The sequence below is a fragment of the Aphelocoma coerulescens genome, chromosome 1 (assembly GCF_041296385.1).
Source record: "Aphelocoma coerulescens isolate FSJ_1873_10779 chromosome 1, UR_Acoe_1.0, whole genome shotgun sequence".
NCBI classification, from domain to species: domain Eukaryota; kingdom Metazoa; phylum Chordata; class Aves; order Passeriformes; family Corvidae; genus Aphelocoma; species Aphelocoma coerulescens.
In genome coordinates, this window is record NC_091013.1 from 36,770,863 (window position 1) to 36,783,787 (window position 12,925).

The 12,925-nt window shown below is 39.0% G+C and overlaps 1 protein-coding gene across 2 annotated transcripts; it reads left to right on the forward strand.

Annotated features, from left to right (window-relative positions):
- Positions 1-1,057: 1,057 nt before the first annotated feature.
- ARGLU1 (arginine and glutamate rich 1) lies at positions 1,058-10,454 on the forward strand. 2 transcript variants are annotated; one of them, XM_069007448.1, is made up of 4 exons: positions 1,074-1,688; positions 5,686-5,911; positions 8,254-8,337; positions 9,593-10,454. In XM_069007448.1, exons 1-4 carry the CDS (start codon positions 1,333-1,335, stop codon positions 9,755-9,757), a joined length of 831 nt encoding a protein of 276 aa, XP_068863549.1. In that variant the 5' UTR covers positions 1,074-1,332; the 3' UTR covers positions 9,758-10,454. The 2 variants fall into 2 exon arrangements, 1 of the variants encoding a protein (XP_068863549.1); XR_011149036.1 differs by lacking the exon at positions 9,593-10,454 and having other exon boundaries at positions 1,058-1,688; positions 5,686-7,826; positions 8,254-8,338.
- The last annotated feature ends 2,471 nt before the right edge of the window (positions 10,455-12,925 follow it).

Sequence of the window (12,925 nt, forward strand, 5' to 3'; positions counted from 1 at the left end):
AAAAAAAAAAAGCACACAAGTTCTGAAAGCTATCAAGGAGCTAAAATTTTGGCTCAAAGTAAAGAATGAGGTTAACTATCTATAGATTGCACCAGTTTGCTAAAATAAAGAATAACACCAGTTCCACATTTTGTTATAGCAGAAATGGCTAACAATTACACGGGAGAACTGGAATAAAAACATCCTACACAGATGCCTATAGAACAACTGAGTTCATAGTCTCTGCCTGACCTGGATACCACTGAGTTCACACTCTCCTATGCCTACACACCTGTTGCTAACAATGGACAATAACGTGTACAGGTAAATACATTTAAATACGACCAAGAGAGCCCTTCGCTACGCCACACTGGAGACAAACTAGAAGGAAACAGACCCCTAGGACCCTGGGCATCTCATCGGCCAGACCGACACAGTTGGATCGACGCTGAAATCAGGATTGACATTCCCTCAGCTGGGTCGACGGTGGAACCAGAACTGATGACCTTTTTTTCAGCTTTAATTCATCGTTCCCTCATTAATTCCTCTCTTCCCTTTCACCCTGCCCTTTTATCCAAAACCCACTGCCGTGTGCTTATACAGTAGGTCAGGGAGTAACATACTAATGTCTTCGCCAAGTGTGTAATTCACTGATAAAACTTTCTGGTTGTTTGCGACCCTCTGACTTTTGTCGTTCCTTTCTACCAATGAGCATTTACGAATCTCAGGTGATTCGTTCCCTTTAAGGATGGGTCTTCACAGTGGTGCAAGAGGACTCAAAAACTCATTTTCACAATTTAGTGGGGCCTTTAAGCGTTTTTCGCAACTTCCGTAATCTGCACTGATAATTCCCTCTGTTTCCCGTATCAAAACAAAATAAAAAGAAAATATTCAATGCTTGATACAACTTTCAATTAAAGGAAACCCAGCAATTCTCTCTCAGGCGACCCCTCGGCCGGAGCGCTCCCCACCATCGCTGCCGAGGGGCCCGCTCCAAGCGGCGCTTGCCATTGGCTGCCGAACATTGACGAGTGCTCTCGGGCTCCTCCGCCGCGGCGCCGGAGGCGGTGGGGAGGGGAGCGAACAGCTCGAGCGCGGCGCATTGTGGGGCGGGAGAGGAGAGTCACTGCTTAGCCAGGGCCGCCATCTTGGCTGCGTCCGGACTCGCTCCCGCTCCCGGGGCCTGTTCCTTCTCCTCGCAGCGCAAAGCGGTGGAAAGGGAGAGGACGAAGGGCCCGCCCGGGCGGTGCTGATGCGCGCAGAGCCTCCTCACACCTCTCTCAGGCGCCGCTAGCAAAGGGGGCGGGGGTGGTCGAGCGGTCGCCGGCGCGGCCTCTCCTCTCCTCTGCCGGGATGGGTCGGTCCCGCAGCCGGAGCTCGTCCCGCTCCAAGCACACCAAGAGCTCCAAGCACAACAAGAAGAACCGGAGCCGATCGCGGTCCCGCTCCCGAGAAAAGGAGCGGGCACGGAAGCGCTCCAAGTCCCGGGAGAGCAAGCGGAACCGGCGCCGGGAGTCCCGCTCCCGCTCGCGCTCTAACACGGCCCCCTCCTCCCGGCGCGACCGGGACCGGGACCGCGACCGCGCCTCCTCCCCCCCCGACCGTATCGACATCTTCGGGCGCACGGTGAGCAAGCGCAGCAGCCTGGACGAGAAACAGAAGAGGGAGGAGGAGGAGAAAAAAGCGGAGTTCGAGCGGCAGCGGAAAATGTGAGCCCGGGGCCTGCGCTGGGGACGAGACGGGTGGTGAGGGATGGGGGAGGAAGGGAGGTGCTCCGTGCCTTGGTGCCTCTCTCTCCGCGCCTTCTTCCTGTGGGCTAGGGCCGCTTGCGGCTGGGCACAAGCGCTTAGGCCCTCGCTGAGGCCTAACCAATGCCTGTTTTCCCGCCATCCGCCCCTTTCTCAAAGCCCGGCTCCCTCAGGTGCGGTAGGAGCCGCCCACTCGGGGTGCGAGCCCCCCGCACGCCTCCTCCCTCTCGGCCGGCTCTGCCCGCTTCCCATCCGCCGTCGCTGGTCTCTCCCTCCTCCGCTGCTCCTAAACTTCCCTCTGCGGCGGAGGCGCCCCTGAGGCTTTGTGCTGCACTTCGACACGCCCGCCCCTCCCCTCCGTGGCGTGGAGCTTGTTACGCGTCGAGCGGAGGCACCTAGAGTTGCTCGGCTGAGGTTTTCAAGAAACACTATGCAGCTGCTATATTAACACTGTGGGATTACTTTCTTGCCAAATGGGACGGTGAGATCCGGTGACTTGTTTCATTTGAAACCTTGCCCTTTTTTCAGTTTGTTATGGGGAGTGTGGTTATTTATTAAGTCTGCAGATATAAATACTACTTTAATAATGGCGGTGCATTAATATGTTTAGCAACGTATAAAGTTATAAACCAGACCTTTATGCAGCAGAGAGGAGAACGGTTTGAACAGTTGGGATCACTACCTTTGCTCATTGGACCACCTAATCCAGAAATAGCACTTGTTTGTACATGCGAAGCCAAGTAGTGCTGTTGATTCTCAGGTGGAGCTTTACTTCAGCCATATCGTTCTCAGGAAATACTAGTTATCATTGTCGGGCTTGGTGACCCCAAGTTGTCACTTTCATTTTTGTTTGAAGACAATCACCTTTGCTAATTTCAGGGTTTTGACAGTGATGTCGTCAAAAACTTCCACAGTAACACAAACACGTGGAAATTGACATGTTTTGACATACTGATCCTCGGTTTGTGGTTTAGAATTGTATTCATTACCTAAATTAAGAAAAATATTCTGTGCATAGCTACAATGAAGAACTGGAATGTGCTTAAGAATTCGAGAATAGAATGAATAGTTTACTCTAGTACTTACAAGCTGTTTTAGTTCATATGTAAGTAAATTTTCTATGTAAGTTAGCTTTGAAATTTTACAGCTCATGAAGTGTGTATAGAAGGAGTTTGATATTTGAGCAATACTTGCTACAGAATAGTAGACACATTTGAGGAAGAGTCAATATTGGAAAAGATTGGGCATGGATTTTGATACTCCTTCAATACACTTTAAATTTTAAAAAGAAAAAGCAATAAAACTTAGTAGAGTAGAAAATTATGGTATTTTAGTAAGTTATCTGTGAATTGTGTTCTGTATGTTAGTATAGATTCATGTTAGATAATGAAAGAAGTACTTCCTTTCTGATTGAATAAATCAGTGAACAGTTCATAGATTGGAAGTGACTTTCTTCTTCTCATGTCTTGTTCAAATCTCAATACACAGCCTAACTTCAGCCTTTTCCTGTAATGCTCATTTTCTTGCCTTGCAAGTATGACTTTTTTCCCCTCAGAAACTTTGTGAAATGTAAGTGGTTTCTTTTCTGCAGATTTCATACAATTAGTGTTTAAGAAGTAAATGGATCATACTAAAAATTGTTTTTACATTAGTGACTTATCTGTTGCTCTGGAATCATAACTCAGTAGGCCAGGATGATGAAATGATAAAATACTGTAAGTTCATGTGATCTAAAAAAAAAGAAAAAGTTGGTATACTACAGAATAAATCACTGAGATTTACATCTGTGTTTATAATTTTATTTTCTTGATAAGGTCTAAGCCATCGTAATATTATCATTGCCTACAAGGCTAAAAATACATTTGATTGGTTTAATTAAATTTGAGTGGAATTTGTTGGAATGAGAAGAATGAAATGTGTGGAGGCACAGTGCTTAATTTGAGTACATCATCAGTTGCTGAGGATATTTGAAAATCTATTTCAGACATGAGTGTCATGGTATTTTTGTAATGATGCACTATCTTTATTCAATTAGCTAACTTTTTTTTCTAGGTTTCCTGATGTTAAACATAAAGCTATGATAGTTTAATAAAACATGAGAATATTAACTCTATGATGAATTGTTTCTTTAGAACAGATGCTAAAGTATGCTAAGCTGCATTGGTACAGGATGGTGAGAGTGCTGCTGAATAAATACTTTTAAGTGGGAAAGAAAACCTTTTAAAATAAAATGATACCTGGTATATAAAGGATGTTTAAACATTTGTCTACAAAGGGTCATAGCTTGGCAGTGATAACACTTAAATGGGTTTCAGAATGGGTTTTATGCATTTTTCTGGGAGTGGTCTAGGTTTTTTGTTTGTCTTATGTTGTTTTGGGGTTTTTTTTCTGAAAAAAAATCACCTCAAAATATTTTGTGTCCATTTTGAAAAAGTGAATGCCGGCCTAATGTGTCCCCAACTAAGATTGCTGTCTTTGGAGTATCATAAGACTAAAATTGGTATTCTCTGGCCGAATGATTGAGTTGAGGGTTCCAAAACATTCTAGGAAGGAGATCCACTTAGTTCAGTATACTTTTGAAAAGATGACACATGAACAGGGGAAATTGGGAGCCTTTCACCTTTTTATTTCCCATATGTATGTAGATGAGTGATCCATACTTCATCATCTCCTTATTGCATATTTGCAAATTGTACCTTAGGTCATCTAAAAGTTGGTAAATTATGTAACTTGTTTTTTTTTAATTAGTTACTTTTCAAATAAGATTAGGAAGGATCTTCCAAATGACATAGGAAAATGCAAGCATTCTGAAAATGACAGAATATTAAGATACTACAACAGTAGTTGGTATTCTAAATCCTGGATTTGTGTTTCTGACAGGCCAGAAGATAAATTTCATAACGTTGTTCTGTACTTCATGGAATATTTAAAATGAAAGTTCAGTGTCAAATTTAAAACCAAGAGTCTTCTCCCCAAAGCTCATAATAATTCCAAGTAAATAGTACTACATGAGAAACAGAATATTCTCTGTTGTTCATCCTTGAATATCTTAATTGCGATGTTGCACCAGTGATTACTACCTGGATTGTTTTTCTGTATTTGGTAATTAACCTGCAAATTTACCTAGTATTTTTGTATACTTTTTAATGAAAAATTAAAGTAGTGATCAGGCTAAATGATAATGCTGCTGCTAAACTAAAATAAAGACAAGACATTTAAAAATATTTCCAAAATTCAGAACATGGAAAGCGGCAGTTTGCAAGGATTTATTTAGCGCTTGGTACTGTTGATAATTTATTTTGTACCATTATGGTAGAAACAGAGTGCTGCATTAAAAAAGTTAAGAGCTGAAGTACTTGAAATCTGTTAGGGTAAATGATTGGATAACCAGCTTACAGATACAACACCTAGAATTCTAGCTAAAATATTGAAATCACAAATTTTATTGCTTCTGTCTTCTATTTTAGGATACTGGAAATTAGTTTGGTGCTTCTAAGGTGGTGGCCTTATGGCAATATTTTACAGGATATTATTATTATATGTGAAAAATTGAGACCATTTAAACTCCTGAAGGGTGAATGATGGTCAAAGTTGGGTGGAGTTTGGATTTTTTGGAGGAGGGTGGCATGGTGTTGTGGTTGTTGGTTTGGGTTGGGGTTTTTTTCTCTTTTTTCCCCCTAATTGTAATCAAGAAGTAGTAGGATAAGTTGTCGTCAGTTTAGTCTGTTAGTATATAGAAAGATGTTAAATATGGTGTGGTCTGAATGGATTTCCTGTGATAGGAACATTGATGGCCTGAATATTCACTTTCTTTAGATGTAGGGCAAAATATTCTTTAAATATATCATCTATGTGTAGAAGTTATTCAGTAGCATGGCTGATGCTCTGTGTTGAAGGAGTTTGTTTCAGTGCGAACATTATTGATTAAAAATGTAATTCTCATGTTTGCATTTTGCAGTCGTCAACAAGAAATTGAAGAGAAACTCATAGAGGAAGAAACTGCTCGAAGAGTGGAAGAACTTGTAGCTAAACGTGTAGAAGAAGAGTTGGAGAAAAGAAAGGATGAGATTGAGCGAGAGGTTCTCCGCAGGGTGGAGGAGGCTAAGCGCATCATGGAAAAACAGTTGCTCGAAGAACTCGAGCGACAGCGACAAGCTGAACTTGCAGCACAAAAAGCCAGAGAGGTAACGCTCGGTCGTTTGGAAAGTAGAGACAGTCCATGGCAAAACTTTCAGTGTCGGTTTGTGCCTCCTGTTCGGTTCAGAAAGAGATGGAATACAGCAAATCTAATTCCCTTCTCATATAAACTTGCATTGCTGCGAAACTCAATTTCTAGCCTATTCAGAGGAGCTCACTGATATTTAAACAGTTACTCTCCTAAAACCTGAACAAGGATACTTGATTGTTAAAGGAACTGACCTACATATTTCAGAATTGTTTGAAACTTTTGCCATGGCTGCAGGATTTATCAGCCGTCCTTTCATTTTGGGGAAGGGTATTGAAAAATCTGTAATTATATATCCTTCATTTGTTTCATTTTGTTTACCTAGACTGTAAGAGGCTTTTGCCTTCAGTCAGGCAAAAAGCAGGGTCCAGCAGTGAGCTGCAGTACCTGTCTTTAACAAATAGGTTTCTTATTCTTCATTTAAAATGAACATTTTCCTTGAGCTTACATTGGACTAATTCTGGGACTTCGAGCATAAGCCAATCCATGTCTTCACGAAGGATCTCTGTCCAAATCATTATATCCATTTTTAATAACTACTAACAACTCCTTTTTTTCTCCCTAGAAGTTATAAAAGAGCAGGTTGCCCTTGTCTGAAGTCAAGCTGAACGTGTGACTTGGGTTTTTGGGGCTTTTTTTGTTGTTTTGTTTTGTTTTTTAATCAGCAGCTGGAGCAGAAGCTGAAAATGTCTTTCTGTGAGACAGTAATTTGCTACTAAAGGCTTTGATGCCTGCCTGCACCAATCATTCCAGGATCTAGAAATTTCAAGACAAACTTCAAACTGTAGAGGAAATTTGTGCTAAATAGTCTTAAGTGTCAAATGCTTTTTTCACTCTGTACGTCCTACACAGTTTATTTTAAATTAATATTTTGATTGGCTTACGAGAGACAGTAGCAATGCAGCTTTCCCCTTCGTACTAGATGTGACTTGTCAGTCACATAGTATCAAATTAAATGGAAACAAATGGCATGCTAAGTTACAATAAATTTAAAACCAATAAATTATACTTTTTTTTGCAAATTCAGACTTTAATATCAAAGAGTTTAAGTTGAATTTACATGTTCATAGTCAGCAAATTCTTAGTATTTAGAGGTTTTCATTTGAACAGATGGATGACTTGATTTTTTTTTAAGAAAGTATTTTTGGTATTGTCATTGTCATGTGGAGAAGTCCCACCAGTTCCTTGTAATGCAGAATAAACCTCCATGCCTGGAGTGAAGTGTGCTAGCTAGTAGCTGGTTACTAGTCATAGTAAGAAGTTTTCATATGCTTGCTTTGTTCGTATTAACTTTTTTTTCTTACACAGACACAAACCTCTGGCTAACTTTAAATCCTCCAAATATAAAAATAATTTGGATATATATTATGTGAACTGAAACACTTCAAAATTTTTCACGCAGTCTTCATATTTGAGTTGCATAACAGAGTTCCATAAAATTCACCAAGGAAACAACAATTAAAAGGCTTTATTTCCTGATCTTGCCTTCCCTGGACTCCTGAATTCCAAGTTCATACTGCAGACAGTTTCAGCTGTCTTAAAATTGTCAAAATACTGACTGAATGTTAAGTCCATTCTCCCCATGAAAGAAGCCCATAGCTCCATGAAGTATGGATTACCATTTGTATTTTTCACTAACAGTAAATGTATTTTTCTTATTAATTGTTTGCCTTAGGAATGATTTACATATTTTTGTTCCTTCTTACCATAAACATCTGCATTCCTCAGCTCAGCCTTCCTTGTATGTTGTTTCTTTATAAATGGTTGAGCTGCTGATGCAGGTATTGCCAAGCTAACAGTACAAATCATTTTAAAGAGGAAGCTGGCGCGTATGGCAGCCGAGGAGCACACTCTGCAGGACACTGGACAAGACAGTAAATATTCAACTTTTAATGCTGATTAAAGGAGTATAGGTAAAGAATACGTAGGTATACTTAATTGGTGAGACAAACTATTCACTTTATTTATATTTTCTATATTACTTTTTAATTTGGTAAATACTATCCAGTTTTTGTAGTTGTCCTTGTTGATTTGTGTGATATTAAAATTCTAGTAATAAATTGTCAGGATTCTGTGATTAGGGAGGGTTTAGTTGGTTGCTGTTTGGACTGGGCGGGATGATTTAAATTGAGTACTAGAAACCAGTTTTAGTGGCTGCACAGTTTACCGTTGTGAGGCAAAATAGGTGGCTGTAAAGCTGCCACTTTAAGTCAGTTCACAAGAGAATTCTGAGAAAGATTAGTGAACGTGCAGAAATGAGTATTTTACTTTACTAACATCTTGCCCTGTCCTCCCCTTTAGGAAGAAGAGCGTGCAAAGCGTGAGGAACTAGAGCGAATACTAGAAGAGAATAACCGAAAAATTGCAGAAGCACAAGCTAAACTGGTATGTGAAGGTGTTATTAACTGTTCTGTAGGGAAATACAGGTGTCTCTGCCAGATTTGCGACACTTAAACAAATCAACCCTTTCTAGAGTTTAACTTGGATATTGCTGGTTCCATCAGTAACACTGCTTTCCTTCCCCTGAGCATAAAAGACCAGATCCTTAGCAGTAACACTAGGTTGGTAAAATAGTTTGGATGCAGTTAATTTAGAGGGGAAATGTCTGCCTTCAGAATTTAAAAAGTACATTTTAGCTATATCTCACGGGGAATGCTGAAATAAGTTTGCAAATGTGTTCAGCTTTGTGTGACTAATTCTGTTTTGTTGAGCAGGACAAGTACAAACTAGATTTGATTCTAGTATAATGTTGATGTAGAAGTGCTGAAAGGGACTTTCAGCATAAGCTAAAGATGTGTAAGTTAGGAAAGTCTAACTTATGTTGGTCTTCAAGCCCATTTAATCAGATGCTTGCCACATGAAAACATTCAATATAAATTAGCTGATTCTAATCAATTGATGATAAGACAAACTAAGCTGCTTCTAAATCCTGATTGAACTCTGTCAGTTTCAATTGCCCAAGTAGTTACACATCTTTCATATAAAAATGAGGCTTCTTAAATCTTTTTGCTTGAACTACATCTGTTTTAGATCTCTTTCTGTTTTACCCTCTTCTCAACCTCTTATGGTGGAAACAGGACAAATGGAAAATTTAAAGTATTGACTGATGTAATGAACTAAATAAGCACCTTTAGAAGACCACTGAGAGAGCTGTAAGAACTATAGGTCAATGTAAGGATTGACTAGTTGCAAATCAAGTGAAGATGGTTTTGGATTAGGAGGGGTTTTTAGATGGGTTTTGGAGCAGGGAGACCTCAGCCTGAAGGTATGTTACTTCATTATGTGGGTATGTTACTTCAGCTTACACGTGACAAGTGTTGGGACAATTTCTGTATGTATCTAATGTCTTCCTTAATTAAAATATAATGTGTTATGTGCAAAGCAATGCTGAAAAACATGGCATGTAAGCACTCCAGACTTCGATACATTAGCTGTAGAAAGTTCTCAGTGTTTCTTCTAAACTCAATTCAAATAACCATTTTATAAATAGTTTCACTGAAACCAACTATGGCACCTAGCTCAGGCAGAACTGCTTACATACTTATGCAGGATTGGACCTGTTTGGAAGCTAATATGGACTTGTAAATTGCTTTTATGACTGCAAGTATGCTGGCCTAAATTTTACCATTTTCCTATATAGGCTGAAGAACAATTGAAAATTGTTGAAGAACAAAGAAAGATTCATGAGGAGAGGATGAAACTAGAACAAGAGAGACAGCGTCAGCAAAAGGAAGAGCAAAAAATTATCCTGGGCAAAGGAAAGTCTAGGCCAAAACTGTCCTTCTCCCTAAAAAGCCAGGATTAAATTTCAACTCTGAACTGTTAAAAGAAAAAAAGAAACAAACAAAAAACAACAAAAAAAAAGGAAAACAAAACAAAAACTTTGTATGGTAGCTTCATGTTGAAGTGTTTTTTGGTTTTTTTTCTTTCTCTCAAATTTTTTTTGTCTTTTTTGAAAGTTGGAAAGTTAGCTTGTTCTAATAGGGGCTGTGCTCTGCAATTCTTTTTTTTTTAAACTTCCATTAAGTTAAACCCTTACCAGATCATCGTTGACTTTTAGAGGGTAATCTGTTTTCATCAATTTTGTTTCTGTATTGGTGGTCTGAAGCAACTCATGTCACTTTATGAACTGTGGATGATCTGATAAGGTTTTACTGACCTACTCATCAGAGTTTGACTCTGATAATTGACAGAACTTTATACTGGGTATTGCTGACTTTTAATGTTTTTATTTTAAAGTCAGTAAATACATGAGTAAATTGCCATAGTATTACTGGACCTCTGTGGTTTATTGTTAAATCAGTGTCCTATGATACTGTCCCGTTGTTGCGCTTGATGTTCCTGATACAGGTAAGGAAATAGTTTGTCATTTCTGCTATGAATACATAGAGAGAGTTCAGTATTGTCTCTGTTAGATTTGTTTTTATTACATTGACAGCATTCAACCAGCGTTCCCCATTGTGTAAATAAACCAATTTGCTGAATAAAGTGAAAGTCTTAAATTCGTATGTTTAAGTAAATTTTTTTAGTACACTTCTATAAACAGCTATAAGAGTGACAATTCACATTATTAAATTCAAGACTATAGTGATATTTTTTTAAATTTTGCTTTAAACTATTGTGGCTTCTACTTATAATGCAAAATTACACACAGTAAAAAATCCCTGCAGTTGTGAATGTTATTGATGGCTGCTGCTGTTTTTATGAATGTTGGTTTTTATTCTGACAGAGACTTATTTCAGCTGTAGTATCATGTTTAAACGGCTGTTTGGCTTACTGCACCCAAACCAATACTTCCGATATCTAAACCCCTTCAGTTCACTTCATAATATAATATATTGTATAAGTTAAGGTCATTACCATATAACGAATCTGATGGATCCTAAAGGATTTAAAAATGGAAGTTTTTCCTCCCAAAGGACTGGACTGGCTAGTATATTTGAACTGAAAAACAGAAAGTGAGATTCTGTCTAAATATATTGTTTTAGCCAGAAAGCAACTGTTATACAGATCTTGAATATTATCCATTTATATATACAGGTTTTATTTTGAAAAATGAAACTACAGATTGAAAACTATATATATAAAGTTCCCCTTTTTGTATGTAATTCCTCTACCAAAACCTAGATTACTATAGCTTGTCCAGTTCTAAAACTTTCCTTTTCCTGTCAGCGTGCAACATCTGTAGTAACCATAAAATGAAAGTTACCAGTAGTTGCCTGAGCATTTGAATGTCACTGGACAAAGTTGGAAATAATTCCTGATATTTCCAATGGGTCTGTTTCTGTAGATTTAGCAAATTAAATGTGAGATCAAGTTGAATGTGCCACTGAAAGCAGTATTCAACATGCTTTGTATGAAACCGGGGCTTGGGGGCAGACATATGTGTATCACTTTGTCCAGTATGTCAAGAAAATGTGAAGACGGTAAAATACCTACACTATTACTGTACTTAAATTTGTCTATATATTGTATTACAGAAGAAGGTTGAAAGTTGCTTAATGCATAAAAACAAAAGCTGAAGCCAAATAAATCATGTACATGACCTGTTGGCAGGAGCAGGCTGTATTTAAAGATCAACTGATACCTGTATTTCTAATACAGAAAACATCCCCTGTTCCCTTATGAGAAACAAGCTATTAAAAGTCAATACTCAAAACAGACCTATGCAGTTTTGTTTCCTCTTCTAAAAGCAAGAAGCCAAGTAATCATACATGCAGCTGTGGTATCAAGCATTTTGTTCTGCATCACATAATTTGCTGCTAAATAGCAGCATTTGTTCTCTGCATTTAATATTGTGTAGGCTTAGATGTTACCAGGTTATTTTCAGTCCCACCTCTAGGACTATCTTGTGGACAAAATGCCCATTCCTAATGAGATTGCCCCTTCTGCCATTCCACATTTCACTACCTGTTTCTCCTTCCAGTGCCCTCAAAAAAAAAAAAAAAAAAAAAAAAAGGGACAGCAGCTAGGTCTTTGGTTTGGTCTGGTTTCATTTCCTCTGTTGGGGTAGAAGTCCAGTTGGTGGAATCTGCTGTCTCTTTGCTGTCCTAAGGCATTCTCTAAGTTTTAGATCTTTTCAGACCTGGTGTCGGTGAATGTTACGTTTGCATTGTTGGGTTTTCTTTTTAAAATTATTGTAGGACTTCAGAGATACTGTTGATTTCTAGGAAAATAGTGCACACAGTTTGGGAAGGGGGCATGTTGGCATTTGATGGTAAGAACTTGGGATATTCTTATATTCCCATAGGACTTCATACCCATTTAATGCAAAGTATGTAGGAACATAGGCTGACATTTATGTAGTGTGGCTATAAACCTACATAGAGAAGGTGCTGTTGGTGATTGTGTTGGGTGTTTAATTTTTATTTCATTACAGTTTGAAGTTTCAACTTCAAATTTTGGTTAGACAAGTCTTGGGTTATTCTGGGGTTTTTAGTGTCGTTGACCACCCCAGGGAGGCAGGTAGGCATTTTTGTTGCCACCTACTTTGAGCAGTATTCATTTCCCTTATATGGCAACAGAAGAGATCTTAGTTTTCCCAAACACGTTCAAAAATGTCCTGGATAATTATTTTAATATGGAACAGTGCATCTCTCTGGCAAAGGCAGGAGTGTGGAAGGCCTTAGAGCAGCATGCTAAACATGTGCTCTTACTTTGGAGATTTGCTAAACTGCCATTTGAACTTCACATGTTCATTTATCATTGTTTTTCCAAGCCCAAGTGGAAAGCTGACTCCTAAGATGTATTGGAGGGATGGCATCCTTGAAGGTTAGCAAAGCAGAGACAGTTAAGTTAGTGAGATGTCTAAACTGCCAAGCAACTGCATATGTATGTATAATCTCACTAAAGTATCAAGACTTCAGCCATTCCTATCTTGTCTTGAAAAAGAAGGATTTACCTTTGATGTCTCCTTTTCTCTTGAGCTATGTGCCACTTCACACATCTCACCCTATCTATTGTCCTTCCTGAC

What these genes read in the sequence shown, in the direction of transcription:
- ARGLU1 (XM_069007448.1), top strand. Translation starts at nt 1,333, where the DNA reads ATGGGTCGGTCCCGCAGCCGGAGCTCGTCCCGCTCCAAGCACACCAAG. An exon ending in CAGCACAAAAAGCCAGAGAG is followed by an intron (nt 5,912 to 8,253) that starts GTAACGCTCGGT and finishes CCTCCCCTTTAG; the next exon opens with GAAGAAGAGCGTGCAAAGCG. An exon ending in CAGAAGCACAAGCTAAACTG is followed by an intron (nt 8,338 to 9,592) that starts GTATGTGAAGGT and finishes TTTCCTATATAG; the next exon opens with GCTGAAGAACAATTGAAAAT.